The 27,910-nt window shown below is 46.6% G+C and overlaps 1 protein-coding gene across 2 annotated transcripts in view; it reads left to right on the top strand.

Annotated features, from left to right (window-relative positions):
- neto1l (neuropilin (NRP) and tolloid (TLL)-like 1, like) overlaps window positions 1–27,910 on the top strand; it is a 35,910-nt gene that overhangs the window by 6,842 nt on the left and 1,158 nt on the right. For both annotated transcript variants that reach the window (XM_067252055.1, XM_067252054.1), the window contains exons 5-9: window positions 14,639–14,680; window positions 15,045–15,172; window positions 20,320–20,548; window positions 24,677–24,790; window positions 26,328–26,949. In XM_067252055.1, the coding sequence (XP_067108156.1) occupies window positions 14,639–14,680; window positions 15,045–15,172; window positions 20,320–20,548; window positions 24,677–24,790; window positions 26,328–26,949 (1,135 nt within the window). The remainder of the gene's footprint in view (window positions 1–14,638; window positions 14,681–15,044; window positions 15,173–20,319; window positions 20,549–24,676; window positions 24,791–26,327; window positions 26,950–27,910) is intronic.

Below are 27,910 nucleotides of genomic sequence, written 5' to 3' on the forward strand. Positions count from 1 at the left end.
GACTCTCTCCCTCCTTCATTCGCTGCCTCTCTCCCTCGCTCCCTCACTCGCTCACTCGCTCACTGCCTGTCTATTTCTTCTCTAACTGTCTCCTTCTCTCCTATCTCTTAGTTCTCTCCCAGCCTGTCTCTCTCATCTCTTTTAGCTAATAATCCTTCCTCACATAGAGACAGGTGTATCTACCGCCAGGCTAATCAATACCTTGTGTGCAGCAGAGCTTGTGGCTGCATCAGCACACTTAGTAATTGGCCAGGAGGAGGAGGGACTCTTGACAAGGTTTTTTTCCTATGTTCTCCAGGGGCTTATCCCGAGGAAGTTCTTCCTGTAAATGCACTTAACATCCCATGCCTGCATTTAAAAGTTTCTTCAGAGATTTAGAAAGTACATTTGTTGAATTTGAACAAAGTACGACTTGTGTCATTTTTGATTGGACTAGTCCTTCTGACAAATGCTAGCTATAATTCATTTAGCACTGATTTTATTTAATAATGAGTCTTCTGGCGGGGGTATTTCTACATTCCATATTGGATAAAACACCAGCAGGTATGTCTATTTTCATCTCCAGACCTGAGAAATAATGGATATGTGGCCCTGGTAATGCATCATTGTGAGCATTCATTGCAGGTGTCAGAAATATTTTAGCTTGGACCCCGCAGGCTAAAGGAAAATTTGGGCAGATCTTGTTATGTTTATTTATTCATGCTCTGACACTGGCAGACATGTAGCAATGAGACATGTTTTTCGCTTCTCCCTGCTGTCGCGCACCCCCCGAGCTAGCTAGCTAGCACCCACCTCCAGCGCTTGGCCAACTTCCTGTTGTGGTGTTGACGCTCATGGCAGTCCAAGTGTGTGTTTCTGCCAAGCATCCCTCCTCCAGCGAGTCCAGTAAAATTCCGCTGATAAACAAAAGTCCGTGACTAAGCTCTGATGGCATCTTAATGTTGATTACCGGCTTAACGTTGAACCAACACTTCCCAGTCAAACTGCCATTGGTTACATTTGAATGTTAATGACTGCTCCCTAGGAAAAACGGCTTCAATTTGGCATCTGGTTTCCAACTTATTGGAGACATGCTGGAAATGCAGGTAGCCTACTTAGGAGAGAAGCTCTATTTCTAATTTTGTATTACACACACAGTGGCAGGCAGGTATTTGAAGAGTGTGCTAGATTTTTAGCGCTAGGCTGTATAGACTTGTTATAAGCCTGTGTTCCCCTCAGTAGCCGTAGCAAGAAATATGTTTAACTTCAAAAGTAGAGGGTATTTTCCCTGGAATCGCTCTGAGAAAACAGCATCAGACTTCTAACAAGCTCATAGTGGATGGCCCACATGGCTGAAAATGTGTACACACACTCCCACACCTACTTAAAAATGGAAGGACCCATCAGCATGCGCACTTGTATCTGTATGTGTTGGAGAATCGAACAGATGCCGAGAGCCGCCCGCAAATGAGAAATCAAACCTGCTCTTGTCAGGTCTTCTTCTGGTGACGCCACCCTTCACACTACCTTCCCCTGCGCTGGCTCCCAGAGACCCAGGGAAGGTACTCTAAGCACACACCACGCCAAGCAGAACAGCAGAACAGCACATATGTAGTTTTGAGTGCGCTCCTCTAGGCTTCTGGAAACTACCATTCCCACTACTGTGTGCACAAGAGCCGACGTAGGAAATATAACACAGCCTTCTCAGTGTGGACAGAGTGGGATGGAGTCTTTATGGGTGTTTGAAAATGAATTTTTAACGAGAGAAAGAATGAGTGCGAGCTACTCCTTGACTGAGTGACTGAGTCAACCCAGCCCAGGATTGAGGGCAGGTCACACACACACACACACAATGTGCACATGCAAGCACACAGCCAGCATGTGAAGTGTCAGATAGAGGCTGGCTGCTGTGCTCTGAGTGCAGTAGTAAGGAGCATCTGGAACGTGGCACCAGCTCATTCAACGTGGCATATTAGTACCTGGCGGTGGTTTGATGTGGTGTGGATCAGTACTTAGAATGGTCATAAGTAGGCTATATGTGTGTCACTAAGGGAGACAAAGAGAAAGAAAGGCTGTGTGTGCGTGTGTGCCTGCACAAGAAGTTTGTTTCTTCATCTATGTAGGGTTAGGTGGAACTTTGTGGTAAAATTATGCAGCAGGATTCCACAAACTGAAACTTTCATGAGTTAGGCTGTTTTCTGTAAAATACTTTTTTCTATATGAGGATTTAATAAATAAAGCAACAAATTATAGGACATCTGTACACTTGAGACTACAATGTTTGTTGTTCTTCCTGCTATTTGCAGATTGGCAGATTGTAATGAGTCCATTCATGCTCCTGTAATCATATATTAATGGATTCATGTAATTCATTTTAACAGGATCAATGCAGATGAGTGTGGAACAGGAGAGCTCTCCTCAATCAATTCATCAGTTCAACAGCAGGGTCGACTGATATAGTACTGGGGGGGGGGGGGGGGGGGGGGCATTCTAAAGACAGAGTGTTCTAGCCCTCCCACAGCGTGGGGAAGGGCGATTCTAATCATAGAAGTAATGATGTTGGTTTATTACCGAGGACGTTATTAGGGGATAACAGGCAGGAAGTTTAAACTGGGAACTAATCTGGCCTTCGTAGCGTGCAATCCACTGTGGCACTAGAAGGGATGGAAAACTGAGATTAGGAGCTGGCAGTGTGTGGCTGTGTGTGTGTGAGAGTTTGTGTGTTATGATATGTCATGACATCCGTCGGTTGTCCTGTCACATGTGGCTCTGAGGTCATTGGGTGAGTCCTTGTGTTAGGATGTTAAGTATTATTCTGGTGAGGAAGTGGCGTTTATGTCAGGCACTCCCTACTGGCAGGGTTAAAAAAAGAGATTCAGGCTTGACAGTATGTCAAGATATGTTGTATGAGACTGTTTTGCATATCTGTCTGAACTGCATAATATATCCTGGTTGAAGAGAGAGCAAGAGAAGGAGGTGGAAGAAGAGAAGAGAGTGGCAGAGAGAGAGCAAGACAGAGAGAGAAAGAGATAGAGGGAAAGAGTGAGGGAGTGAGGGAGGGAGGGAGGGAGGGAGGGAGGGAGGGAGGGAGGGAGGGAGGGAGGGAGGGAGGGAGGGAGGGAGGGAGGGAGGGAGGGAGGGAGGGAGGGAGGGAGGGAGGGAGGGAGGGAGGGAGGGAGGGAGGGAGGGAGGGAGGGAGGGAGAAAGGTGGGAGAAAAGGAGAGAGGCTGTGTACTGTATGGCTTGTCTAACCCTCTGTTCTGGTCCAGGGGGTAAGAGTACAGGCCAGAAGACGGATGAGTGGACTGGGGGAAGGAGAGGCCATCACAATGACAGCTGGCATCAAAAACACACACCCACATGCACACAAACCCATATATCTCCTCCAGATTCATAAAGTTGTTCCTTCCCTGGGTTTAAGCGAGGCGTTTTGCATCAAATTAGTATAGAGATTTAAAGCTCCTGGCAAACTTGTCATCTTAAAAAGACAAGGGCGTTAAAGGCAAATCATAAAGTTAGATTTTAAGGTGTACAAACTGTGCCAGAGCGCCTCCCTTGGGTCCTCTGAGAGATCATTTGCCAGAATGTAAATGGGAGAGGAGAACAATCTCAGCAGTCGGAGGGCGAAGTCATAACTTCTGCGGGTATAAGTCTGTGTCCCCATGAGAATTGAGCAAGGATTATTTGATTGGTTTCTAGATTAAAACCCACACAAGTGTTCTCCTCTGAGAACATTTACAAAAATTAAGCCTTTTGGTTGTGCTCATTTCCATAAACAATATACACACAAAAAGATTGGAGATTTGTTATGTGTGAACAAATTGTTTGGGCTTATATTGTTGTCTTAACTTTGTCTTGCGTTTGGTGAGTCATGTAATCTTCAGAAATAATGCACAAAGGGATTACAGAAATACACATATTCAACTATGAGAAGCAGAAGAAGTGTTCGTAAAGATGGTTCAGGGTTTAGGGTCAAAGCGTGTGTGTGATGGGGGTGAAATGGAAAGCTTTGCACTGATCAGGCAAAGGCTGGCTTCCAGTCCCATCATTAGACGACGTATGCCTGTGCCGTTATTTCACCTGCCATGTAATGGCTGTCCTCCAGTCTTGTGGGCTCCTATTGATCGTACTCCGGTGATCTCATAGGTACTGCCGATGCGAGGGCATCTGATTTGACGAGTCGGTGTAGCAGGTGTCACCACGTCGCTCGTCAGCATCGCCTGCAACCCCCACCCGACCTTCTCCCGGTTCCATCTCGATTCTGCCGATCTACGAGCTGCTAGTGACCCTTGGACGTGGACGCCACCGCCAATCGAAAGCTAGCAGTTTGATGGCACGGGTTGACAGTATTTTATACCGACGAGTGGTTTAGGATTCCAGTTCTGGAATTCCACTGCAGCCCCTGGTGCTTCCTGAATTATGACACAGGTTTGGTTTGATCTGGCACAGGATAATAAACACGCTTCTTGGGGAATACATATCTCATCTCGGTTGTGCATTTTCAGTGTTCTGGTGAGGGTTGCACAGGAGGAACAGAATCCTCTCATTGGAGGACACTAGGCGTGCAACGGTGGCCACCAGTCTATGGATCTAAGACTCCTAGCCAATCAAGAACCTTTATGCAAGACAAGCGGGGGAGGGGGGGGTGAAGGTGACGACTTCCTATGAAAAGATGCCACACACGTTCATTGCCACACACACACAACAACATGCACTCCCCCATCTACTCCTTCACACTCTTGCACATCCACTCTCACACATGACAGATCCACCAGGTCATAGCCATCTGTCTCACCTTACTTAATGAAATCGCTTTTCTCTGACAACCGTCCGTCATGTGCCGGGGAAGGGGCGGTAATGACATTTGTCGTAAGCGTATCTGTTTCAGCGTCAGACTGAAGGACTGGGAGGGAGGGAGGAGGAGGAGGAGGAAGAGAAGGGCGAGACAAAGGAGGAAAAAGGGACTGAGGGGCAAACTGGGATGGATGGAGGGACCAGTGAGTGTGTGGGGAGGGATGGAGGGAGGGAGGGAGGGAGGGAAGGTTAAGTATGAGGGTTTATTAGTGGAGAGCTGCACACTCTGTAAGTGCTGTCTTGTGTCCTTACTGTAAATGAAGGGTTCCACCTCAGGCTGGTTCCACCTCAGGCTGGTTCCACCTCAGGCTGGTTCCACCTCAGGCTGGTTCCACTTTAGGCTGGTTCCACCTCAGGCTGGTTCCACCTCAGGCTGGCTGGGGACCTGTGCTGCTGGGTGGGACACTGCACAAAACAAGTGCCTGTGTTGTCCACAATGTCTGTTCTTTTTTTTCTATGGATTTTATGTGTGGATCACTGTGGAAAAATGCTTTAGCAACCTTCTGTGATTTTCAATGTGAAACTTTAAGCACACACAGATCCTCCTACGCACATTTTATCCTAATCCAGATTAGCCATTCCTAATGAATGCTCAAAGACTGAGAACATGCAAACCACAATTTAAAGGCAAGTTGTCAAAACAAATGGTACAGTCCTGACAGGTACAATCTCTCTCTCTCTCTCTCTCTCTCTCTCTCTCTCTCTCTCTCTCTCTCTCTCTCTCTCTCTCTCTCTCTCTCTCTCTCTCTCTCTCACACACACACACACAGGCAAACCACTCAGGTTAGGGGAGCCGTGTGTTTGAAGTGACAAACTAAAGCTTTGGGAGTTTCTTACTCACCTTTCTGTGAGAATGTCCTTTGACATCAGGAAAGCTTTGGATGTACTTTCCTGTCATCTGACCAATGATTGGCTTAAACTGACATGGACGGTACAGTTTGTGAGATGATTTTAAACTGGCCTGAAATGCTGGTTGTTGAACGTTTGAATGAACACAGACTGAACACAACCAAAGCTCTTAAGTAAACATGGCTTCCATGTAGTTTATCCCTGCAACACTGAAAGCAAGCTAAGCTTATTGTGAGGGCTTTTTGTATGAGCTGCTATGGTTGTTGTTGTTACTGGTCTAAGCTTTTTGCCCTGCTTTTTACAAACATGAGCAGTGTCAAGCTGGTTAGAACAAGATTACAGGAACAAGTATACACAGACACACAGACTGCTTATCACCTCAATGCCCCTGTCAAATGTTTTCACTGTCAAACTAGTTTCACAGTGATAAGAGAATTAAAAAGCAGGGGAAATGGATTAAAGAGACTTTTCCATGTGGATTTATGCATCCTTCTTCAGTGTCATTTAGCTATTTATTTGTTTTCATTGTTTCCTAAACCCTGTGATATTAAGTCTAACTCTCCTGTAACCAAGGGAGATAATTTTTATATCCGATGTTGGTTCTTAAAAAAAAAGACTGAGCAGACTAAGCCTTGTCGAGATCAGTAGCATATTTTTCAGAATTACATATTTGCTTAACTTTGTGTATGTTCGTCCCCTTCCATTTTCTCTTTACCTTTTATGCATTGAACTGTCAGTTCGCCGAATTGTATGTCATAACGCTGCAAAGTAAAGCACGGAAGTCGGCATGTATGTTTTGATTGGGATGACCTACTCGGTAATTGACTTGAAATGGTGTAGAAACACTGTAATACCTAAGTAAACTCTGTTTTGGATTTAACTTCATGGAAACGGAGAGATGGAGATTTCACAGTCATTATTATGTCATGATGTTGTCATCGAGTCGGGAGTGATTTTCTATGGGAAGTAAAACTAATTCTGCCTGATCTGGCCCTAATGCATCTTGAAAATCGGTCGACTTAAATTTAGTGGGCTTAAGTATTTTGAGAAATAGAGATAAAGAGAGAGGGAGAGGGAGAGCGAGAGCGAAGACTGGCTGGCTGGCTGGCCGAGAGAAGCTGATTGAGAAAGAGACAGATTGAGACAGACAGCGAGAGAGTGATCTGCAGATGTGTGTGTAATGGCTGGAGATGGACATGCTAGTGTACCATCCGTTCTCATCCCAGTCAATGGTCTCAATGAATCAGCATGCAGCTCAATAATGAGTGCTGAGGTCATTTAACTGGGCCTCCCCTCGTGATCCCAGCCCCCGTCCTCCACCCCCTCACCCCCTTCCTGGCCTCACCACACCCTTTACCGACCTGAACCTTACCCCGTGAGCCTCTCCTCACCCATGGTCTGAAATCACCCTCCTGGCCACTCCTAACAGAGATAGATGAAGACAGGCCAAACTCGCCACTGAATCTTTTTTGTTGTTGTCGGATTTGACCAATCTAATACCCAGTGTTTTTGGAGACGCAGGGGTCAGAGCAAAACTGACTTTTGATCGAAGTGTTGTGGAATCTGGCGTAAGTGTGTGTGTGTGCGAGTGTCAGACAGGGCTTTGGGTCGATGAGGCATTGCACCACAAGGCCTCATGCACACCCACACAGATACACACTCAAGTTTAGCATTTGTTCATAGAACACAAATATGCCAATACTGCGGTAAGAAAAGCTGCAGATGTCTCCACTGTTGACAGGTGGAAGTGGAGGTCATTAGTCCGCATAGAGCACCTGTGATGAGAGGTACTGAGAGGGCTACAAAATCCTCCTTTCTCACTCTCGCTGTCTCTCTCTCTTTCTATCACTCTCTCCCTGTCTCTCTTACACATTCTCTCTTACTGTTGGTTTCTCTCTCTCCCAGCTCTGTCCAGCCAGTGTATGTGTGTGTGTGTGTATGGCAGGGGGGGAGGGGTTAAGGCAGAAGATGGCTTACCCCCTTCAGGGGTTATTGAACGTATCAATGACAGATCCTCTCATCCCCACACCTCCTAACCAGTCCCCCCCCCACCCACACACACACTATTGAGCTGTGTGAGAGGTGCTAGACTGGACATCAGACAGGATTGTTACGAGGTCAGCTCCAAATTACCACTGTACAGAAGTACACTGTCAAAATTAAATCCGAAACTCAAACAGGCAGAGACTTGATGTTGATTAAATTGTATCGAAAGCCCATTCAAAGTGAAATAACTCTGAATCTAATGAGTACGATCGGCTGTCAGTGATTCAAGATATAAAACCTTGCCAGTGCTCCATCCACGCTGCTCTCGGTGCTTGATCACCACCAACACGTGCTTTACTGTAAATGCTCCCCCACTAAAACTGTCACGTGTGTACCGGGAACTGGGTTCCTACCCCCTTGAGAAAACTAAAGACGGCCATGCTAGAACAGAATGGGCTTTAACCGAACCAGGAGGAGAGAACGTACTGCTGTTGTGTTACATGCGTCACCGCGGAGACCAACACAACCAAAACAATAACAACAAACAACTGTGTGTTCCCCCCCCCCTTCCTCCCTCCACCACTACCCCACAGGTTTAATAGTTGTGAATGCTACCAGTCAATTGACCGGCCCCTTTCCATGGCCACCTGGCAGTCGGTCAGGAAGGAGAGCAGCGCTGATGTAATATCCTTAATGTAGCCATAAATCCTATTATTGCTCTTTGGGACACTTTGCCTCGCTGGCGATGGGCGAAGTGCAGAGCGACTCCTGCCCCCTGACCCAAGGCTAAATGGTCACACACATACACACACAGTCACGCCCTCCCCCACACACATGCACTTACAAAGCTCGCACACTCGAACACACACACATGACACAAAGCTGTAGTTACATAACAGCGGTGACAGATGTGGTTATCTATCATATTTAACAGGCCTGCCTTTTTGTCTTACATACTGTATTCATATCCTCTAATACTAAGGAGAGGGGAGATAGACTTTTGGCTACTCCATATGTCTGTATACTATATAATCTAGGGGGTTTTGAATCATATTGTTGTCATGCAAATGTGCCGTAGAGCTTTGTCTCTGAAAAAAAGATATCTGACTCCCGCAATTCCGTGACTGTAAATTCAAGAAGGCAATCAGTTTCAAATGACCCACGTTGGAGGAGTGCGTTGTTCACCGATCAGACCCGTCTTTATTTCTCCCCTCTCCGACTCCGTATCCCTCGTTCCATCTCTCCTTTCCCTCTTCCAACCTTCTCTCTCTATTTCTCTCTTTTTATCATTTTTTTCTCTCTTGTCTACCCCCCATCTCTCTCTTTTCTCAACTCTCTCGCTGTTCCCTCCCCCTCGTCCCCCACTCCCATCTCTCCATGCGGTAATGAGTGACAGTGACTGGATGGTTGATTTGCTGCATGGCTGATGGCAGCTGTAGCTGTATCAGTGGATGGTCTGTCTGTCAGCGGGGCGTCGGGTGGACAGGCACTCCTGAATAGCGATGTGTGTGTGTCGCCTGCAGGTCCGTTCTGTCATAACTGGGGTCTCTCCTGATAGAAAGTAATCTCCCAAACTTTCCCAAGCTGTAGCTTAAGCCAAAATGTATATTCTTATAATGCTACGACATGGTAGTTAGTGGGGATTCAAAAGTGACATGGAAGAGGAGGAGAGGAACGGGAGTGGAGAAGAAGAGGAGGAGAGGCGGACAAGTGAGAGGAGAAGAAGAGGGAGAGGGGAGGAGGGGAGGAAGGTTACATATATTCCGATAGTGGATCTCCACAGCGGAGTGTGATCAGGGAGAGCTGACATTCTGGAGACAGATATATTTATCCCTACATCTCTCCAAGAAGACAGGAGGACCGAGCATCAGTCTGCCTCTCCTAATCCCCAGCTCCAACCTCTGGTTTGATCGGAGGGAGGTTTTCTCCTTCACACCTAATTAGTTTGATGGAAATAGACACAAGAGCTCCATGTCTGTCAGTTCCATGTATGATTTACGCACACACACACACCAACCAACTCTGTCAAAGAGCACACCGATGCTTAAGCAGGGCTTTGTGGCCTGTGGCTACGTTGGCCTAGAGGGCCAGTATCCCTGCTTATCGCTGTTGGGGGCAGAGACCTGTTGGCCACAACATGCTGGGGTGTGGTGAATATAATGGCTCCCTGACAGATCTCTTGCGGGTCCCTGAGCGCTCTGTCACGTCCCGCAGAAGGCGGTGTGGACACGTTGGAGGGCCATGTCGAGAGCCTGCTGCTGTCAGGGGATTCCACTGTGTCCACGTCATTTGTTCGAGCAAGGTAACATGTCCATGTGTGGTATAGGGCTAAGCCTACATATAGGCCACACCACAGTGGGAAATGACAGGTTTGATTTCGGAGGGCTGCACAAAAACCCAGACCCAGGGCAGTGTGCGAGGTGAACATTAACTGTACAAAATCACATTGCATAGTGCAGAATTATCTATATATCTAAAGGCCATGTTTTTTTTTTCACGTTTGACTAGGGAATAAAGATAGCATGTTGTTAGCGGCAACTGTCATCAGGGGGTCAGATGGCTGAGCGGTTAGGGAGTCGGGCTATTAATCAGAAGGTTGCTGGTTCGATTCCCGGCCGTGCAAAATGACGTTGTGTCCTTGGGCAAGGCACTTCACCTTACTTGCCTCTGGGAGAATGTCCCTGTACTTACTGTAAGTCGCTCTGGATAAGAGCGTCTGCTAAATGACTAAATATAAATATAAATATAACTGTCATCTCTCTTTCTCTCTCTCTCCCCATCTGTGGTCTGCTGTGATGAATGGTAGTCATTCATTAGCTTGATCAACCACTTGAGCTTCTCAGGGAGATTCTTAATCAGATGCTTATTTAAATGTCAGCAGGCAGCCTCTGAGAGAAAACGATGCCGCTGGGAAACGCAGTTTTCTGAGGCAGACGCGTGTGCAATGGATCCCCTCCCACGCTGTCTCATTCCACCTCTGTAATGAGTGTGTCTTTATACCTAAAGCAGGTGAATTCTGGGTAGGTTAATCATCTCATGTCCTATTCTGTATGGGACATATTGTTTATTCTTTGTGTGCGTGCGAGTCATGGGAGCATATTGTTTGTCTTCTCAATAAAACATGTTGTTTATGCCTCACACAATACAAGTGTGATGCAATAGTGATTCATACCATGGAGACTGCACACGTATTAGACATTTAAGTGTGTGTTTGCAGATTCATAAAATGTGTATTTTAATTGTGTGTCTGCAGTGTGAATTGTATAAAAATTGCATCAAATGTCTGATGAGGTTCATTGTTTAAGTGTTTATGTTTAGGTGCTTGAGCAAGGTAGAAGAGCCTTATGTTTGCCTGCATATAAGGTAATTAGTCCTGTAAGGCTATGGTCTGTCTGGCTGTGAACTAGACATTCAGTGTTGAGACAGGAAGTCTAGAGAGGTTGACATGAGGCGAGGGGGTTACAATCTAACTATGGTGATGTCATACCCTAGATACAGTAGAGGGAGAAAGACACTATTGTTGGCATGGAAGTGGTGATGTTTCGGAAGTAGATTAATGGAATCTACTTCCGAAATGGAACTGAAATTCCCTTCTATTTTCTCATTCCCAAAAAATGTTGTCACCTGAAGGCTGGTAAAACTATAGTCATTAGCGCAAGACGTAAAAACAGCTAGATGTGGAGTGAGTAGTAAGTGAGTCCACATTTACTTTGCTTACTTTGCAAACAGGTGCAGTGACCTCGCTTGTTACCGTGTTGTTAAGACAGCACCCTTCCTTGCCCTCTGCAGTGTTTCCTTCAACTACAAAGAGAATGCGCCTTGACTAATGACCCTTGAGCTTGAAACAGGGTGTGTGTGTGTGTGTGTGTGTGTGTGTGTGTGTGTGTGTGTGTGTGTGTGTGAGTCCTTGTGGCAGCATGGCCTTGTGTTTGGATGTTAGGTTAATTGATGCCAAAGCCCCAGAATAAATCTCAGCTGTAACCAGCTCACTCTGACCCGAAGGTTGCTCTTTCATTAACTGTCTTGACACTTTGATTCCACTATTCCCCCTTACCCAGGTACAGCACACATGTCCGAATGGTTCAACAAGGAAGCACACACACACAAACACACACATGGTGAATACATCCACTCTTATCGATTCCTTCCCTGATTAAATTTTCCCATTGACGTATTGGACAGCTTAATCACAGCTGTCACTGCAGTTGTTTTATCATTCAACGCTGAGTGGTGGTTTCATCCCGTATGTGACCTTCATCTGAGACTCCTCCTCTTCTCCTCACCTTCGCTCCATCGGCTAGGATATCACCTTCGCTCCATCGGCTAGGATATGACAATGTTGGGATGGGTAAAATCAAGATGGCCTAATTGGCTGGTTCAGCTCAAATCCCTTTAGACCCTTAAGAGGGAAGATTAAGTTACTCTTCAATCAAAGTCTGGTCAAGGCAGTTGAAAAAAACCTTCCTGCTCTCTCAAAGGACTGCCAGTGTCAGACACACACACACACACACACACCAATAGATCTGATAACGGCTGTACTAGACTCAATGTCTTTTTTTTTCATTGTGAGCGGAGAGATGTTCACACCCCAGACCTCTGATGCAATCTGGGATGTGAGAGGAGGGTGCGTGACCCTGATAAGACGGACATCTGGGTCCACGGTCAAGCTCCCTCTCAGAGTAGAATCAGTAGCCAGTTTCAGTACCAGGTCTCTGTAGACTCATTCAAATATCACAGCTGATTCTAGGTCAGCTCCTGGACTCCTGAACCAGTCCTGGTCTCCGAACAGTGGCGATGATCTGTTTTGGCCCAGACTATGATTTGAAAGAGCACTGGCTCATTTTGCTCAATCTCCTGTCTAGTGTTTAAATCTGCTTGCCTGTGTGATGGTCAGAGAAATCACACATTCCGTAGTCCATCTCGGCCTTAGTTTAAGGCAGGTCAAGGAAGTTGGACAGTGTGTGCGTGTGTGTGTGTATTTCTGAGCATGTGAGTGTGCTTGTGTCTACTACATGTCTATCTATGTCTGTCTGTGTACACACTTGTCTGTGTTTGTGCGTTCATTGTGAATGCAAATATAGAACTCTCTGGATGAGAGCGTATGCTAAATGACTAAATGTAACTCTTGTCCCACTACACTCTCCCCTCTATTCTTTAATCAGTCCCCTATCTGCCAGCTACGACCATTTGATGTAAATCAAATCAAATCAAAATGTATTTGTATAGCTCTTTTTACAAGCAATGTCATAGAGGGCTTCACATACGCCCATACAACAGCCCCTCAACCAACCTAAACCCTCAAGGAAGACAAGGAAAAACTCCCAGAAAAACTCACTAGAGGAGAAAGAATTGAAGAAACCTTGGGATGAGCAATTCAGTGAGGGATCCCCTCCTCCAGAAAGGGTTGGTGAAAGACAGGTGCAGAACACAGGCTTAACATAGTCATATAGCAGGGAAGTGTCAATGTGTGTTGAAACACCAAAATCCAGTGTTCAACTTGGGTCAGTTGATAAATGTCAGTATAAGTAGAGGTAGCCAAAGGACTGGGGACTGTGATCGGACCAGCATCACAGGCCGGGGGGTGAAGAAAGGGATGTAGCGAGTTTGTAAGCTGTCTGTCTTCCTGCCTCTCTCTCTCTCTCTCTCTCCATCTCTCTTTCTGATACATCCTGGTTTCTATGAAAATGACGAAATGCAGAGAAAAAGACAAAGAAAAATGTTGCCAAGGTCAGATGCTCACGCTGTGCAATCAATCCCGTTTTCAGCAGACCTAGCAGCCAGTGTCTGGTTGGCTGGCTGTAGTACTGGCCAATCAGGACCATGTCCTCGCTGCAAGCAGGCTCTCTGCACATCCTTGACAAAAGAAACACTGTGTCATCAGCCAAAACAGGAGAGAAAAAAAGGTTGTGTTTCTCATGTAGCTAGCACTTGTTCTTAAAAAAAAAAGAATGTCACAGTAATAACCAACACCATGGTGATTAGGTCACATTTTGAGTTTGACTAAAGAGAACTTGTAACACTTCCTCTTGAAAGTCCAGGGGGAAAGAACACGGATAGCCGGAAGCCATGCTGGATGACTCTGATGTCCCTGTCCTTACCTAGCCTTGGCTTGGTGACTCGGCCAAAATGATTTGTATTCCAAAGTGCTCGCCGAAGGAAATGTCACATCAATATCTACTTTTTCATTGATTGGATTATCAGTGTGGTTTTAACATCTTGTTTTTGATCTTTGCTATCATATTTGCGTATGGTCATTTCAGTTCTAAAAGGATGAACTGGAGTGAGGCACTGTGGGGCAAAGCAACATATGTTGTTTTCTTCTTTTGCACTATCAAACTGAAACTCAGTTAGTTGTAAAGTTGTTGGCAGCAGACCAAGATCTGGAGGAGTACATTTCTACAAACAAATGTTTTGTACTAGAAAAAAACTATAAATTACATCAATACATAAGTCTCCCTCTCTTTATCTCTCGCAGATGTGTGTAACAATTCACACATACACACATGCGCCCACACACACACAGAGCAACTGCAAGAAAAAAAGTGATTGAGTGGTATTGTTTCAGGAATCCATTTCAGCGGCCTGTGGAGTTAACTGAGGAGTGTGATTGAGTCAGTAACGGTGTGCAGTCTGGGGCTCAGCACAGTGTGACACCAGCCCCAAACACATAGCAAACCAAGACTCCAGCTCCACCTACAACCATCCACACACCCACACCAACAATGGTCCCCATTTAAATGACTGATTCCGAGTGTTTGCATCTCCCACCCTCCCTCCCTCCCTCCCTCCCTCTCTCTCTCTCTCTCTCTCTCTCTCTGTCTCTCTCTCTCTCAGAGGATTTCACTTTAGCTTGAGGAAGAGATGGAATGTCTGAATATTGGACGTTTTTTTGTCTTTGGTTGTGAAGACATGGTGTTTAGTTCTGTATGAAAAATAAATAAGCCCCCCTCTGTTGTCTTTCTCTTCACAGATCCGGACTTTGCAGACCTGGGAGTACCTGCACCTCTACCCTGTAGGTATACTCCCTCCCTCCCTCTCCCCTCCCTCTCCCCTCCCTCTCTCCTCCTTCTCCCCCTCACTTTCTCTTTACACCTACATTTCTTTCCCTTTCGTATCTCGCTTTTTCTCTCCCCCTTTCTTTCTTTCATTCTTCCCTTCTCACTCCCCCACCTCTCTCCCTCTCTTACTCTCCTTTTCTCTCTCCTCTCTCCCTCTTCTCAGCCCTCTTTTCCTGTCTCCCTCCTATCTCTCCCTATCCCTCGTTCAATCATGTCCTTATATTGTGCTGTGTTATGTCTGCTATATGTTTTGCGGATGTCTCCCAAATGTACACGTGTGTGTGTTTAACGCTGCTCACGTGCACGTCGTCGCTGCAGTCTGTGAGTTCAACATGGGCGGACCGGAGGGAATCGTGGAGTCTCACCAGATCGTGAGAGACGGCAAAGCCCTGGCTTCGGAAGCCGTGGACTGCAAATGGTACATCCGCGCTCCGCCGCGCTCCAAGGTTAGTGACACTCACACACACACACCAACATCCTTGATCAAGTTCAAGTATTTTATTGTCAGATGCACAGAACAACACAGGGTCAGACTGGGCACTGAAATTCTTAGGACAAGACAACGCAAAGCAACCTGGCATAACATAACATATATAAGTACACAGAACATAGATTACATCTATGATAAGCTAAAATATAGTAAACCTCCTAATATAAAAATAATATACAATATTCAATACAGTATACTAAACCTCTAAATACACATAATACACATAATAACCTATACTAACATTATACACCTATACTAACCTAAGACAAGTGAAGTACAATAGTGCAATATTGCTGATGGTACAACCAGTAGCTGAAATAACCTATAGACTAACCTTATAAACTTATGCCAACCTAAGACAATTGAGGTACAATAGTCCAATATTGCTGATAGTGCAACCAGTAGCTGAAAGTGACAGTGTGTAAAGTGGCTAGTGAGAAGTGTATCAGTGTCCATATCAATGTTCATTCAAGAGCCTGATGGCCCTTGGAAAGAAACTGTTGTCCAGTCTGCGTGTGCGAGACCGAATGTTTCGGTATCGCCTGCCAGAAGGTAACGGGGTAAAAAGACTGAAGGATGGGTGGTAACAGTCCCTTAGAATCCTGTCAGCTTTCCTGAGGCATCGTGAGTGGTAGGTGTCCTGTAGGGCAGGGAGCTTCCTGCCGATGATGAACTCAGCAGACCGGACCACACTACGTAGGGCCTTCCGGTCACACTTTACTATGCATATACACACATCATTATAAAAAAGCACACACCAATATGAAAACGCACACACACTCCACCTTACTAACACTAGCCAATACACAAACAACACTCATAATCCTCAGTGTGTTATGATCAAACCTATTTCTGTTGCACGGTAGCACACTCCAAGTCTTTAATACAAATGATCCTCTCACCCCGTTGTTCTATAGACTGCAGCACCCGTACGCTGATTCGAGACCCCTTGTTCAGTGTGTGTGTATGTATGTGTGTGTGTTCCTGAATTGCCTTGTTATTGTTGTTGTCAGTGTGGTAGAGTTATGACTTTTCCTCTGGCCCACAGCAGTTCTGTGGTTCCTATCTGGAACCCTGCATCACGTCCTCTCACCACACCTAAACAAAGATGGCTGCAGGACACACACACACACCGCCACCTCAGGTTGCAGCACAGATGTGTGCTCTGGTAATGGGGAGGGGGGGGGGGGGTGTAGAGAGAGAGGAATCAGAAGGGGGGGGAGAGGAATCATAGAGAGGGGGGGAGGGAGATAGAGAGATAGAGAGAGTAATCAGAAAGAGACAGAGAGAGAGAGAGTAGGGTCCTGGCAAAGGTCAGTCAGAGAGCAGTAGGGTTTATTTGGGGTCAAGCCCATTTTTTAATCAGCGAGTTGTTGCCAAGGGAGATAAGGAAAGGAAGGGGGCAGAGGTAGAGAGAGAGAAAGTAAGAGAGAGAGAGAGGGAGGAGGGAGGGAGGGATACACTGAAAGCTTTAGTGCTGATGAAATAGTGCTGCTGTGTAGTTTGACCCTGAGGCCTGCAACAGCCCGCATTTGTTTTCTTTGCCAGTGTTCTCTACACAGCCCTGCAACACACTCTCACACACATACACACACACACACACACACACACACACAGGTACACACACACAGGCACACATCACACCGCATACACAAACTCAGAAAGGCACACATACATACATGCATTTAGTTCAGCGCACAGTACGTCAGCACCATAAAAAGGACAAATTGACTCCATAATGTCTCTTCCGGTTCTATTTGGCGGTTAAGCCTGCATGTCCAGCCCATAACAAGACCAGAATACTTGTGCGATTCTGCAGTCGTCCATGTTCCTCAGAGAAAGACAAAGTGACCCAGTACTAACGATGTCACCATTTGCCGCTCTAAACGAGCTCCCCTTAGCGTCACTCTCCACTGGAGAGGACTGTCCTACTGCAGACCATGTGGCCACTGGACAGGTTTCTGGGTTAGGAGACCATTCAACCGAGTGCCATCACTGATGAAAAGCACTGGTTGGTTGGCAGGACTTACGATCTTATCTGTTCTGCCTAGAAAGAGCTGTTAACGGTCTTTTCAAACAGCCTGACTTCGGCTAGGCCGGGGTCTTACACAATGTACACACACACACACACTCGCATGCATGCAAACTCACTCCCATGCGTGGGTAATGAATGCTTGGCACGGCTTTCGTTCTGGAGCGGTGTGATTATGGCATGGCTGGCTGGTGATATGTGTGCTAAACGTGATTCATCACCACAGCAATTGATTTGGGTGTTATCTGATGTCCTCCAAGACTCGCAAATCAGAAGCGTATGTCCTTGTCTCCCGTCAAACGCCCTTTTTTGGACTCAGACATTAAACCAGGTCACAACTGCACCAGCTACTCTATCCAGATACAGTTCAGTGAGAGGCGTACCGGACCTCTTATCCACCGTTTCCTGTGTAACCATACAGAAGGTGTTATGGAGAAATGTGCCCTCTTTCAAATGCTTTGCTCTGTTCAACACGGCTCGATTGATTTCCTCCATTCTCTGTGAGTGGAACACTGCCTGCAAGCACCGCAGTGCTTCCAAGGAGAGGTCTAAGTCACCGTGAGAGCAGGACGGTGTGTGGTTTCACGCAACTGTGTGTTTGTGTTTGGGCACATGCATGTTTGCCTGCGTGTGCGTGTGTGTGCATGGATATGTGTGTGTGTCAAGGGGATTGAGAGAGGGGGGGGAAATAGAGAGCGAGGGAGAGAGATGTATCTTGTTTGCTTCAAGTCCATGTCATATTTCTCTCTGCGGGACTGTCTTACAAGGCAGGTCATAGGCTGACAACTGTTGACATTGACTGACAGGCCACCAGTTAGATCAGCTATTGCACAAATCTGTCGACCTCCCACACAAATACACCCACTTACATGTCATCCTTAGTCACTCTCATAAACTCTCCAGTTTTCCTCTCCCCTCACACACCCACATGAACACCCCACCCCAATTCCTGATTCCGAGTGTTTGCACCTCCCTCCCTCCCTCCCTCCCTCCCTCTCTCTCTCTCTCTCTCTCTCTCTGTTTCTCTCTATACTGTAGCATGCTAACACACACACACCCAACACACATACACGCACTAGAACAAACACAGAGAGACAAGGAGAAAGTGGCGAGGTTGCACTGGGATGGGTAGCGTGTGTGTGTGTGGGGGGGGGGTAGTGTGAGAGTAACGGAAAAGACCTGAAACTCTATAGATACTCTATTTTTAGTTAAGTAACAGTGTTAGCGCCTGGTGCGGTATTTTAATAGTCTAATAAAACCTTAGTGGAACCACACATGTAAATCTCCTACTAAATTGCTTTGGCCTTCTCACTAATAGCATATTCAGTGTGGGTCTCTGACTCCTTTAGCCTGTTCTGGTCCTGCTTCACTCATGGTCAGACTAAAAGCTCTCTTGCCCATGTGCTGGACATGTCTGGAACATGTGTGTTGTCTGGAACACGTGTGTTGTCTGGAACATGTGTGTTGTCTGGAACATGCGTGTTGTCTGGGCATAACACAATGCCTCCTTCCATGGCCAAAATGGCAGAACTATAAACATTCATTCACGTTCTAACAAATGAAATGTCTGGAGGTATAAAGGCCGGGAGTGGGGGGGGCTGTGACTGTGGGGTTCTGATGCTCCGCCCCTTCCCTCCGGCAGAGTAACCCAGTGATGGATGCAGTGTCTTTAACAGGTGCTGCGGAATCGATGAGGTTCCATTTTTCCGCCACGGGAGCACTCCCTGATTGTATCAGCCTGATCTACGTCTCCCGCTTGGTTTCACAATGCGGCCCATTGACTCATACCTCTTTCCCATTGGCTGTTCAGTGAGATATCTGCCATTGTTATTGTGTGTGTGCGTGTGTGTGTGTGTGTGTGTGTGTGTGTATGTGTGTGTGTGTGCATATCAGTAAGAAATGCTCATCCACAGAACGTTCACAGAGGCTTGCAGAGAGACAGACATGCAGACAGACAGAAGATCCACAATAGACACACTGTGCAGCTTCAGCGCTAAATAAACCTTCGCACCCGGGATGTTCCTAGACACCAGGCGATTGAACCGCTTCCTGAAAAAAGATAATGAGGGTAACAGGAAGTGCTGTAGGACAATGACGGAGGAGGATGTGGGGAGTTTGCTTCCTCATTTGGCATCATCCGCTTGTCTTCCTGTCGGGGCCGTGCTGACATTGCAAGGTCCATTAGGCACCTCTCTCTGCTGCATGGGTGCTCTGCAGTTTAGGTGTCACTGTCTCCACGTCAGGGATCTGAGCAGGCCAGCTCGTTAGCAGAGAGGATGGCACGTGTCAGCATGTCGATCGGAACATGAATGGGCCAAACTCAGCTTGATGAACGAGTGACAAGCCCCGATGTTTGAAGCGAGTGTCCGTTTCACTGGGAGAGCCTGCTGGGAGAGAGAGTGAAAATGTGGTCGAGTAAATAACTAAGAAGAATGGTTAAGATGTTACATGTGGTTAAGCTGTTAAAAAATCTAAAATACACTCTGGTTAACACACGGATAAACATACCTCCTTATGTCATGCCAAACCCCCTCAGCCGTCAATGAAAGCAGTTTGCTCAGACCCTGTACGTCTTGATAGTACATGTAGATAAGCGTTTCATCTCCCAGACAACAGCAGAAGGGAATGATCAGTTAGCAAACTCAACAGCCTCTCTCTCTCCTTTCCCCTTCTGCTCCAGTGAGTCATCTTTTCATACGTTTCCTGTAATGGCTTTGTACACATGTTGTCGCCAGCATAGCACTGCTGTTCCTTATTGGTGAATCAGAGGCTGAGGAGATGACAGAGATATCCACACAGTCATGATGAATGACTAAATAAGCTGCTCTCCCTCTCTTTCCTTCATTCAATCGTTTCCCTGCCGCCATCCTCACTCCTTCCCATCGATCACATTTCCCTCTGTATTGTCCCCTCACCCGTCCTGACTTCCTATTCCTCCCTGCTTTGCCTTCCGCCATCTTGCCTTTTTCCCCGCTCTCTCCCTCGCCCATCGTATCCCTCCTCTCCCTCTCTTGAACTCCTCTCTATCACCCCCCACTGGGCGCCTCCTCTTGTACAACCTCACCCCGCAGATCTACCTGCGTTTCCTGGACTACGAGATGGCCAACTCCAACGAGTGCAAGCGGAACTTCGTGGCGGTGTACGACGGCAGCAGCTCCGTGGAGGACCTGAAGAACAAGTTCTGCTCCACGGTGGCCAACGACGTGATGCTGGTGTCCACGCTGGGCGTGATCCGGATGTGGGCCGACGAGGGCAGCCGCAGGAGTCGCTTCCGCATCCTGTTCACCACCTACCAAGAACGTGAGGGGCCGCTGCCAGTTCATTCACACGCGCGCACACCAACACACAAAACACACTCGCACACACACACACACAACCGACAATGTGGAATTCCAGTACACGTACGTGTCCTCACACATACCCACAGATAAGATGTACACACATGCATACCACCAATGAGGGACATAAACGTAGATATTTTATCGCGTGTCTTCACTGCATGTCAGCTAGCCTCACCAGCATGAAGAGAAGGCACCAGCAACACTGGATACGCCACCTAGTTGAGAGCCCGGCCGTAAACACATTTATTGGAACATGACCTGTCTAGTGAGGGGTACAGATGGGGTGCATTAACACCTCCTCCCCCCCTCCCCTGTCCTGCCCCTGCCTAACATGACCACCCAGCCTTAAAGGGAAAATAAAAACAACCCAGCCGGAAGGTTCTCTTTAGCGGCGGCCATTAAAGAAACCTGGGGCGGGCCCCGACGGTTCATCGGTGCAAGTTTACGGCTCGGAGACGCAGCAAGTGTGCCGGCACCAGGGCGGCGAGGGGGCGGCCTCGGGATCACATTTAATTTTACAGCCATTTAAATGATTACTGGTGACAGGAAACAAGGTTTCCATTAGAGGAGAGTGCACCCCCCAACAGTGCATACTTACTAGGTTAGTCATGTAGCTCTCCAAACCTGTCTCCATTGTGTTACAGTACAAATCACTTTTTGACTTCAGAAGCAACAATTCATGTCAAAGGGAACCGTTCCCAACATCAACACCAATCCACCAGCACTAGACTGTTGCTGTAGTACAAGAATAGAAAATCAAGACCATTTTAAGATGTACTTGTTTCCACAGAGACTAATGTGTTCACGCACTCCAATTCTTTTGAGGACTGTCATACCAGAGAAGGAAAGAAACGGAGAAGGAAAGAGAGAAAGGGTGAAAGAGTGAGGGGAGAGAAAGGAAAAAGGGGGAAAGAAACAGAGAAGAAGGAGAAAGCGAGTTACGGACTGGCAGAAAGAGAGACAAAGAAAGAAGGAGGGCGAGATAGTATAGATGCATAATCGCACATGCTCCCATTGACGGGCTGACAGAGACGGGAGGTTTGCACACAGCGAGGAGGGTGAGTCTGCAGAGGATCAGAGAGAGAGTCTGGGGAGAGGATACTCAGGAGCTCAGGGTGAATGAAACACATTCAATATTAATCTCCTGTCAAAGCTACACACACACACAGACACACACACACACACACTGTTAGCCACCAACCAGTCAAAAGAAGTATAAGGGGAGGTGTGTATAACTCGAATGTATGCGTGTATGAGCGTGTACATGTCTGTTTGTGCTGGAATGTGCGAGCGCTTCCCGGCTACTCTCCTAAAATGCGCGAGTGTGTGTTTGTGCATGTGTGTGTGTGTGAGCGTGCATGCGTGCACTTGCATGCGAAGGAGAGAGTACTGTAGGAGGGTCTGTGTGCACGCTCTCTTGAATAGACAGCAGTCGTTGGTGTTGAAGTCAGTGTCGTCTTTGTGAGGCCTATCCAGTGAATGAAGCCTGGATGTGCTGTTGCCTGGGCAACACTCTTGCCTAAGTCACTAAGGCGATACCCAGCGAGACCCTACGCCTTTTGAGCTGCGCTTACAGCCGCCATCGCCACACTGCAGCATCCCCGTCAACACAGCCGCAAACATGCACATCCACCCAGAGCATCTACGACAAGCCCCACAGATCTGCTAGCACAGTGTTACTGGGTCACTGTTTGGACTGGGGGTAGATTTGAACTGAGCATAGAGATCTGAACATGATCTAAACTCTTGAGAAAGAGACTAAGCCAGTCAAAGGAACACACACACACATACTGTATGTGCACGCATGCTCGTTTTCACACACGCATGCACCCTCAAACGCAGGCCAACAGAACCGACCCGAGCAACATTGTGAGTGACAACAGACAAAGCTCTATCATAACCCAGAATGCAATTACAGCCCGAGTGCTTGAGTGACACCTCAGCTGCCAGGAAGTCGCCGCACCTCGTCAATACCCCCTGTTCCCCCGAGTCGGAGATTGAAGTCGTCTATGACTCCACATCACGCAATCCATACAGAGATTTCCTGTATGGATCCACCCTGTCTTGTTAACCGTCTTGTTAGCTACGTGGGCCATATGGATTGTGGTTGTGCCTGGGTATCTGAGGTTATCTGTGGGCTATCAGCTTTAATATGCAAGGCATATAAATTCTCTAGTTGCATTTTCGCCGGGTGGATTATTTGTGCACGCTAGCAGCTGTGTGTAGCTCGTTAGGTATGCTGGTGGGTTTAGATGTGTTGGTTCTCATTTGTGCTCAAGTCAATACTGTATATTAGCATATTTTTACAAGGGGAAATTGTGCACGTACTGTATAGACATGAGCTTTAGCCTGATTTAATACAGTTTCGCAGCAGTAGACTTCACAGAGAAGTCATCAATGTCTGTTTGAAATCCAGAGTATCTAAGCCAGTCTAGCCAGAGAGGGAGAGAGAAAGAGAGTCTGTCTGTATACAGGCCTGTGGGTGGGCAAAAGGGCTCTTTATTACAAAATGTCACAAAATTAATTTAGCTGGAGATTAATGCGGATCTAGCTCTTAATAAAGTATGTGGCGCTCTGGTGTTCTGACTGGAGACTAGAGACTGCTTTCCCTCTCAACCTGACAAGGAGGAGCAAGAGCCCCCTCCGGTGGCGAATACCGGAACAGCGTCCAAAGACAGAGGACAAGAAAGGTGAGATGAGCAGAGGAGAAGAGAGAGGGGGCAGGGGGAGTAGAGTGATAGGAAAGAGAGGGAAGTGGGGAAGTGGTGGGGGGATGAGGTAGGAAGTAGGGATGGAGAGAGAAGAAAGAGAAATTGATACAGAAAGAGAGAAGGAAAGGAGAGTAAGAGGGGGTGTAGATAGATGGAGAGTGGGAGAGAGAGAGACAAAGAGAGATAAGTCATTCTAATTCAGGCTTTTATTATTCACCTGGGATGAGTGCAGAGATGAAAACAGCCATACATCATCGAGGTAATGCTGCCCAAGCCTGGGCACTGGGCTCTCCCTGGCAGCTGGCTCTGTAAACCAGGAAATGTGAAACCTGTGTGTGTGGTTGTGTGGCCAGGGAACATTTCCTTAACAACTACTGTAAATGACCATTATTATCATTATTGACTAACCACCAGTCCTTAAATACTTTATTTAAAAATGTAAAATTTCTACTGTACATTCCATAATATATTATGTCCTTAAAATTCATAATTTATTATCAAATCAAATGTCATTCACACTCAAGCTTGTCTTGTCTATGTGGGCGGTTGCTCATTTACTCAAATTTGATTGGTCATTGATAGCTGAGCTGTAGTTGGTCAGTAGGCCAGTTAAGTACATTAGTCTGATTGAATACAGAGGAGATGAGCCTGTTTCTGTGGAAGTCACCTTGGCTTTTAATGAGTTCTCTGATGGCTGGGCTACATACATTACCACAGGGTTTTTAATTGGATAACTTCCCACTATACCACCCTGTTCCAACATCTGTCACTTTTATGATCTCTGTCACTATCGTCATTCCTTTAAGCTTATGATTGGTCACGTGAATCTCCAATTGGCTTCCGGAGATCTGGCTTGTTCAAGGCCTTTCTTGGGTTGGAACAATATTTTTTTTCTGGTAAACAAAGGACTTTGGAGCGTGGCTTGTGTGGCATACAATATTGACTGTCTTTTATGGTTGTGTAAATAAAATCAATATTGTCTATGTTCTGGTCTCCCCGCGCCCGGATGTGGTTTACAAAGGAGAAGTGCTCTCCTAACCATTCCTTCACAAGGCCCTGCAGTCTAGGCACATGTTTGAAGAGGAGGATGAAAATTCATGAGCAGATGGGGGCAGGCCAGAAGTCTGATTTGAGTAATGCTCTTCCAAATTCAAATCTGTAGCAGCACAACAGCTCTTCAGATTTGTCTCAAACATTGAGTCATGTCGCCTCATATTTTGATGTTCACCTGGTGCGTCGGATTTCCGACCACGGGAACATACATTGCCTGGCCGGTCAGCTTGTCGGTTCAACAATTCAGGAAATAATCCCATTTCATGTTTGATGTATTACCTTTTGTTGGGTTTTGTGTTTATTGAAGTTTCTGTCTGTTTCAGCTCCGTGCGAAGCGGACACGTTTTTCTGCCACAGCAACATGTGCATCAACAACACACTGGTGTGTAACGGGATGCAGAACTGTGTCTATCCCTGGGACGAGAACCACTGCAAAGGTGAGAGGTCGAATCCCAGCTCAGACATGCCCCATACTTAGCTGGATTCATCTTCTTAATCTAAGTCATACTCAACATGTATATAGTCCATATCATCAAACCAGATCATCTTTAGTCTCGTGTTTTCGTCCAATAGTGACCTTTCCTGACCTGGTCTGGTTTTCTTAAATCCCTATTTCGGAGTCCAGTGTTTATATTTGTAAATTCCTGTCCTATTATCCTGATGTGATTTTCATCTTGTGTTCAACCATCACCGGCTAAACAGACCCTTACTGCGATGCTCATTCAGGCCTTCCCCGGACTCTTCTCAGCTCCAGGGTCAATCAATTAAGGCATGTGTGTCCACTGACGACTACAAGGAGTGTGTGTAGTTGTAGTTTCTAGACCAGATCACAGATGCCATAGATAGATAAGCTGGAGGGATAAAGACTCGGCCCTCTCTGGTCACTCTCCATGTGTTCTTGTATATCTGTTACCAGGTTAAACTCTGGGCTCTACTGGCCTCTACTCAAATATTGGCTTCCACTGGCTTCTGCTTAAACACTTGCACCTACACATTTCGATTAGCAATCAAGGTGAAAGGCTTCAAAAGACCTCTACTTTCTTGCACTCATAATTTATTTGCCTGCACTCATAATAACCGGGAATAACTAGTAATGACCCTTAAGGTAACAATCACCACAACTGGGTCAGTGCATGCAAGGAGAAGGAGAGACAAGGCAGTTATACGTTTGTCTAAAATGACCTAACCGATGATAAATGACAGCCAATAAATTTGCCGTGTGTGGGCTTATTCCTCAGCCATGCTAAGCAACTTGTACCATTCCTATCAACGAGCTGGGGTTTAGAACCTGCATTCATGTACTGTTGCTGCTCAGCTTGTTTGCAGCTTCTTCTCCCAGTCTGGCAATGCATGGAGATTCCGCAGTGGCTACATCTGTCCTCATTAGTGGTGGAAATGTCTCTTTTTTTTTCTCCACACACTTCTCTTCCGTTCTCATCTCTCTGAGTGCTAGCGCTAGCTGCTGGAGGGAGGAGACAGCAATGGAGCACCAGAGGTCTGGCTACATCCACACCCGGTGTTTAAATGCCAGATATCTCCCTGTAGGCAGGTCCTGGACACACTGCTGGTTCTCTCTGCTCTTTGTGACTTCCCCGGTGAAAGCGCTGTAACTCACGGTGACCTTTTGAGACCAGATGCTGTATATCCCTGGACTAATGGAACAACATCCTGCTGATGACAGTTTTTTTACGTTAGGAATCATCTTTACACACAAACTGTATTTCGCCCATCTGTTTGAGGTACACAAGTGTCACTGTAGCAATACACTAGGATCTTTGGTTGAATCTGTGCATCTGTTTCCTGCGTTTGTATTCTTTGGAAGACAGCACCACGCAGTGGGGGAACTTTAGAACTGCAGAATGTCTGATATTTACCAAATTAAGTTTCTCCGCAGCATTTACAGTTTTTTTCTCACCGCCTATCTCTCTTTCTCTGGCTCCTCTCCCTGTTCTTTCTCTCCCTTGCTCTGAGCAGAGAAGAGGAAAGCCAACATACTGGACAACCTGAACAACACCAACGGCACCATCATCGGCGTCACGTGCTGCGTCGTCCTCCTCCTCCTCATCGTCTCTGTCATCGTGCAGATCAAACAGCCCAGGAAGAAGTACATCCTGCGCCGCGAGGACTTCGACCCCACCATGTTCCAGGAGGTCTTCGAGCCCCCCCACTATGAGCTGTGCACCTTACGGAGCGCCACGGCCGCCGCGGCCTCGGCCGACCTCGTCGACCTGGCGGAGGACTTTGAGAACTACCACGCCCTGCGGCGTTCCTCATCCCGCTGCGTGCATGACCACCACTGCGGCTCAGCCTCAAACCCGGGCTCCGCCCACCTATCCCAGCTGTCGCTGAGCGGGCGGGGCAGCCGGGGCAACCTCAGCGCGCGAGAGGCCGCCGCCCTCCTCACGGACCTCCCCCCACAGCAGCCAATGGCAGTGCGGCCGCTGCTACCGGCAAGTGGCAACCGTCGCAGTATCCTAGTGATGAAGCACAGCTACTCGCAGGAGGCGGCGGACAACGGCTGTGACCTGGACGATGACCTGGATGAAGTTCCAACCACCAGCCACCGGCTAGCACGCCACGAGAAGGCAGTACAGCGGTCAGTATCCATAGATTTCTGAGGGAAGACAACCCTAGGTTTTTGGGGAAGGTTCCGGGGAGTTCTTTTGTCACCAATTCTTTTTTTTTTTTTTTTTTTTACTCCAATTCTTTTTTTTTGCTATGTCATTCGTCTGATGATTTGTTATCCTTAGCTTCCTCTTCCTCTTCTTCTTTGCTTTTATATTTGATATTTTTCCTCCTATCACTGAAATCTCTGTGATTGTTCTGCAAGGGCTATGATAGTGAGGCCTAACCATGACCCCCCAGCCTCTACCTCCACCCACCCATGCATGCATAGTCCCCATGAACGCCCCATGAAAATATCCAGTTAGATGCCTGGCTAGGTCATCTAAAACCCCTACTGGTTGATGGTCTGATACCACATATAGAACTATGCATTACTTGAGGTTTGTTGTACTTGAGGCCTTCAGACAGGTTCAAAGACAGACCTCTTTTTTTCTAGAGGTTTCTATGTTTCCTATTAGTCTATTTAAGGACTTTAAAAGGGCTGAACTTGGTGCCTGCCACTGATGAAGAGAAAAGATTTCATCAATATGAATGCAAATGCAGTAATTCTAAGTCATTTTACCAACTCAAAATGCTAGTTTTAAATTATAGCAATCAACATTGACTGGGACATTTGATAATGTTCAATGTTTTGGCATGAACAAGAACAAAAAAATACTATTTTATTATGTACCTGCACCTTGACTGCTTGAATTAAATGTTTACACGAAACACTGAGGTATTAAAATATAAATTTCTTGGAAATATACCTCCATTATATACGTCCTTTATGTGCATGCACTATGTGCTTTATTCAGAATGTACTGTATACCAGTTTTCACTATTAATACCAACATCAGCAATTTTTTATCTAAGTCTGCATGCAAGACTCCCAGAGCAACAATTTGCTCTGTTTACATTAAAATGTAGTGATTTGATGTAGCACATACTAC

The sequence above is a fragment of the Osmerus mordax genome, chromosome 15, assembly GCF_038355195.1.
Source record: "Osmerus mordax isolate fOsmMor3 chromosome 15, fOsmMor3.pri, whole genome shotgun sequence".
NCBI classification, from domain to species: Eukaryota; Metazoa; Chordata; class Actinopteri; order Osmeriformes; family Osmeridae; genus Osmerus; species Osmerus mordax.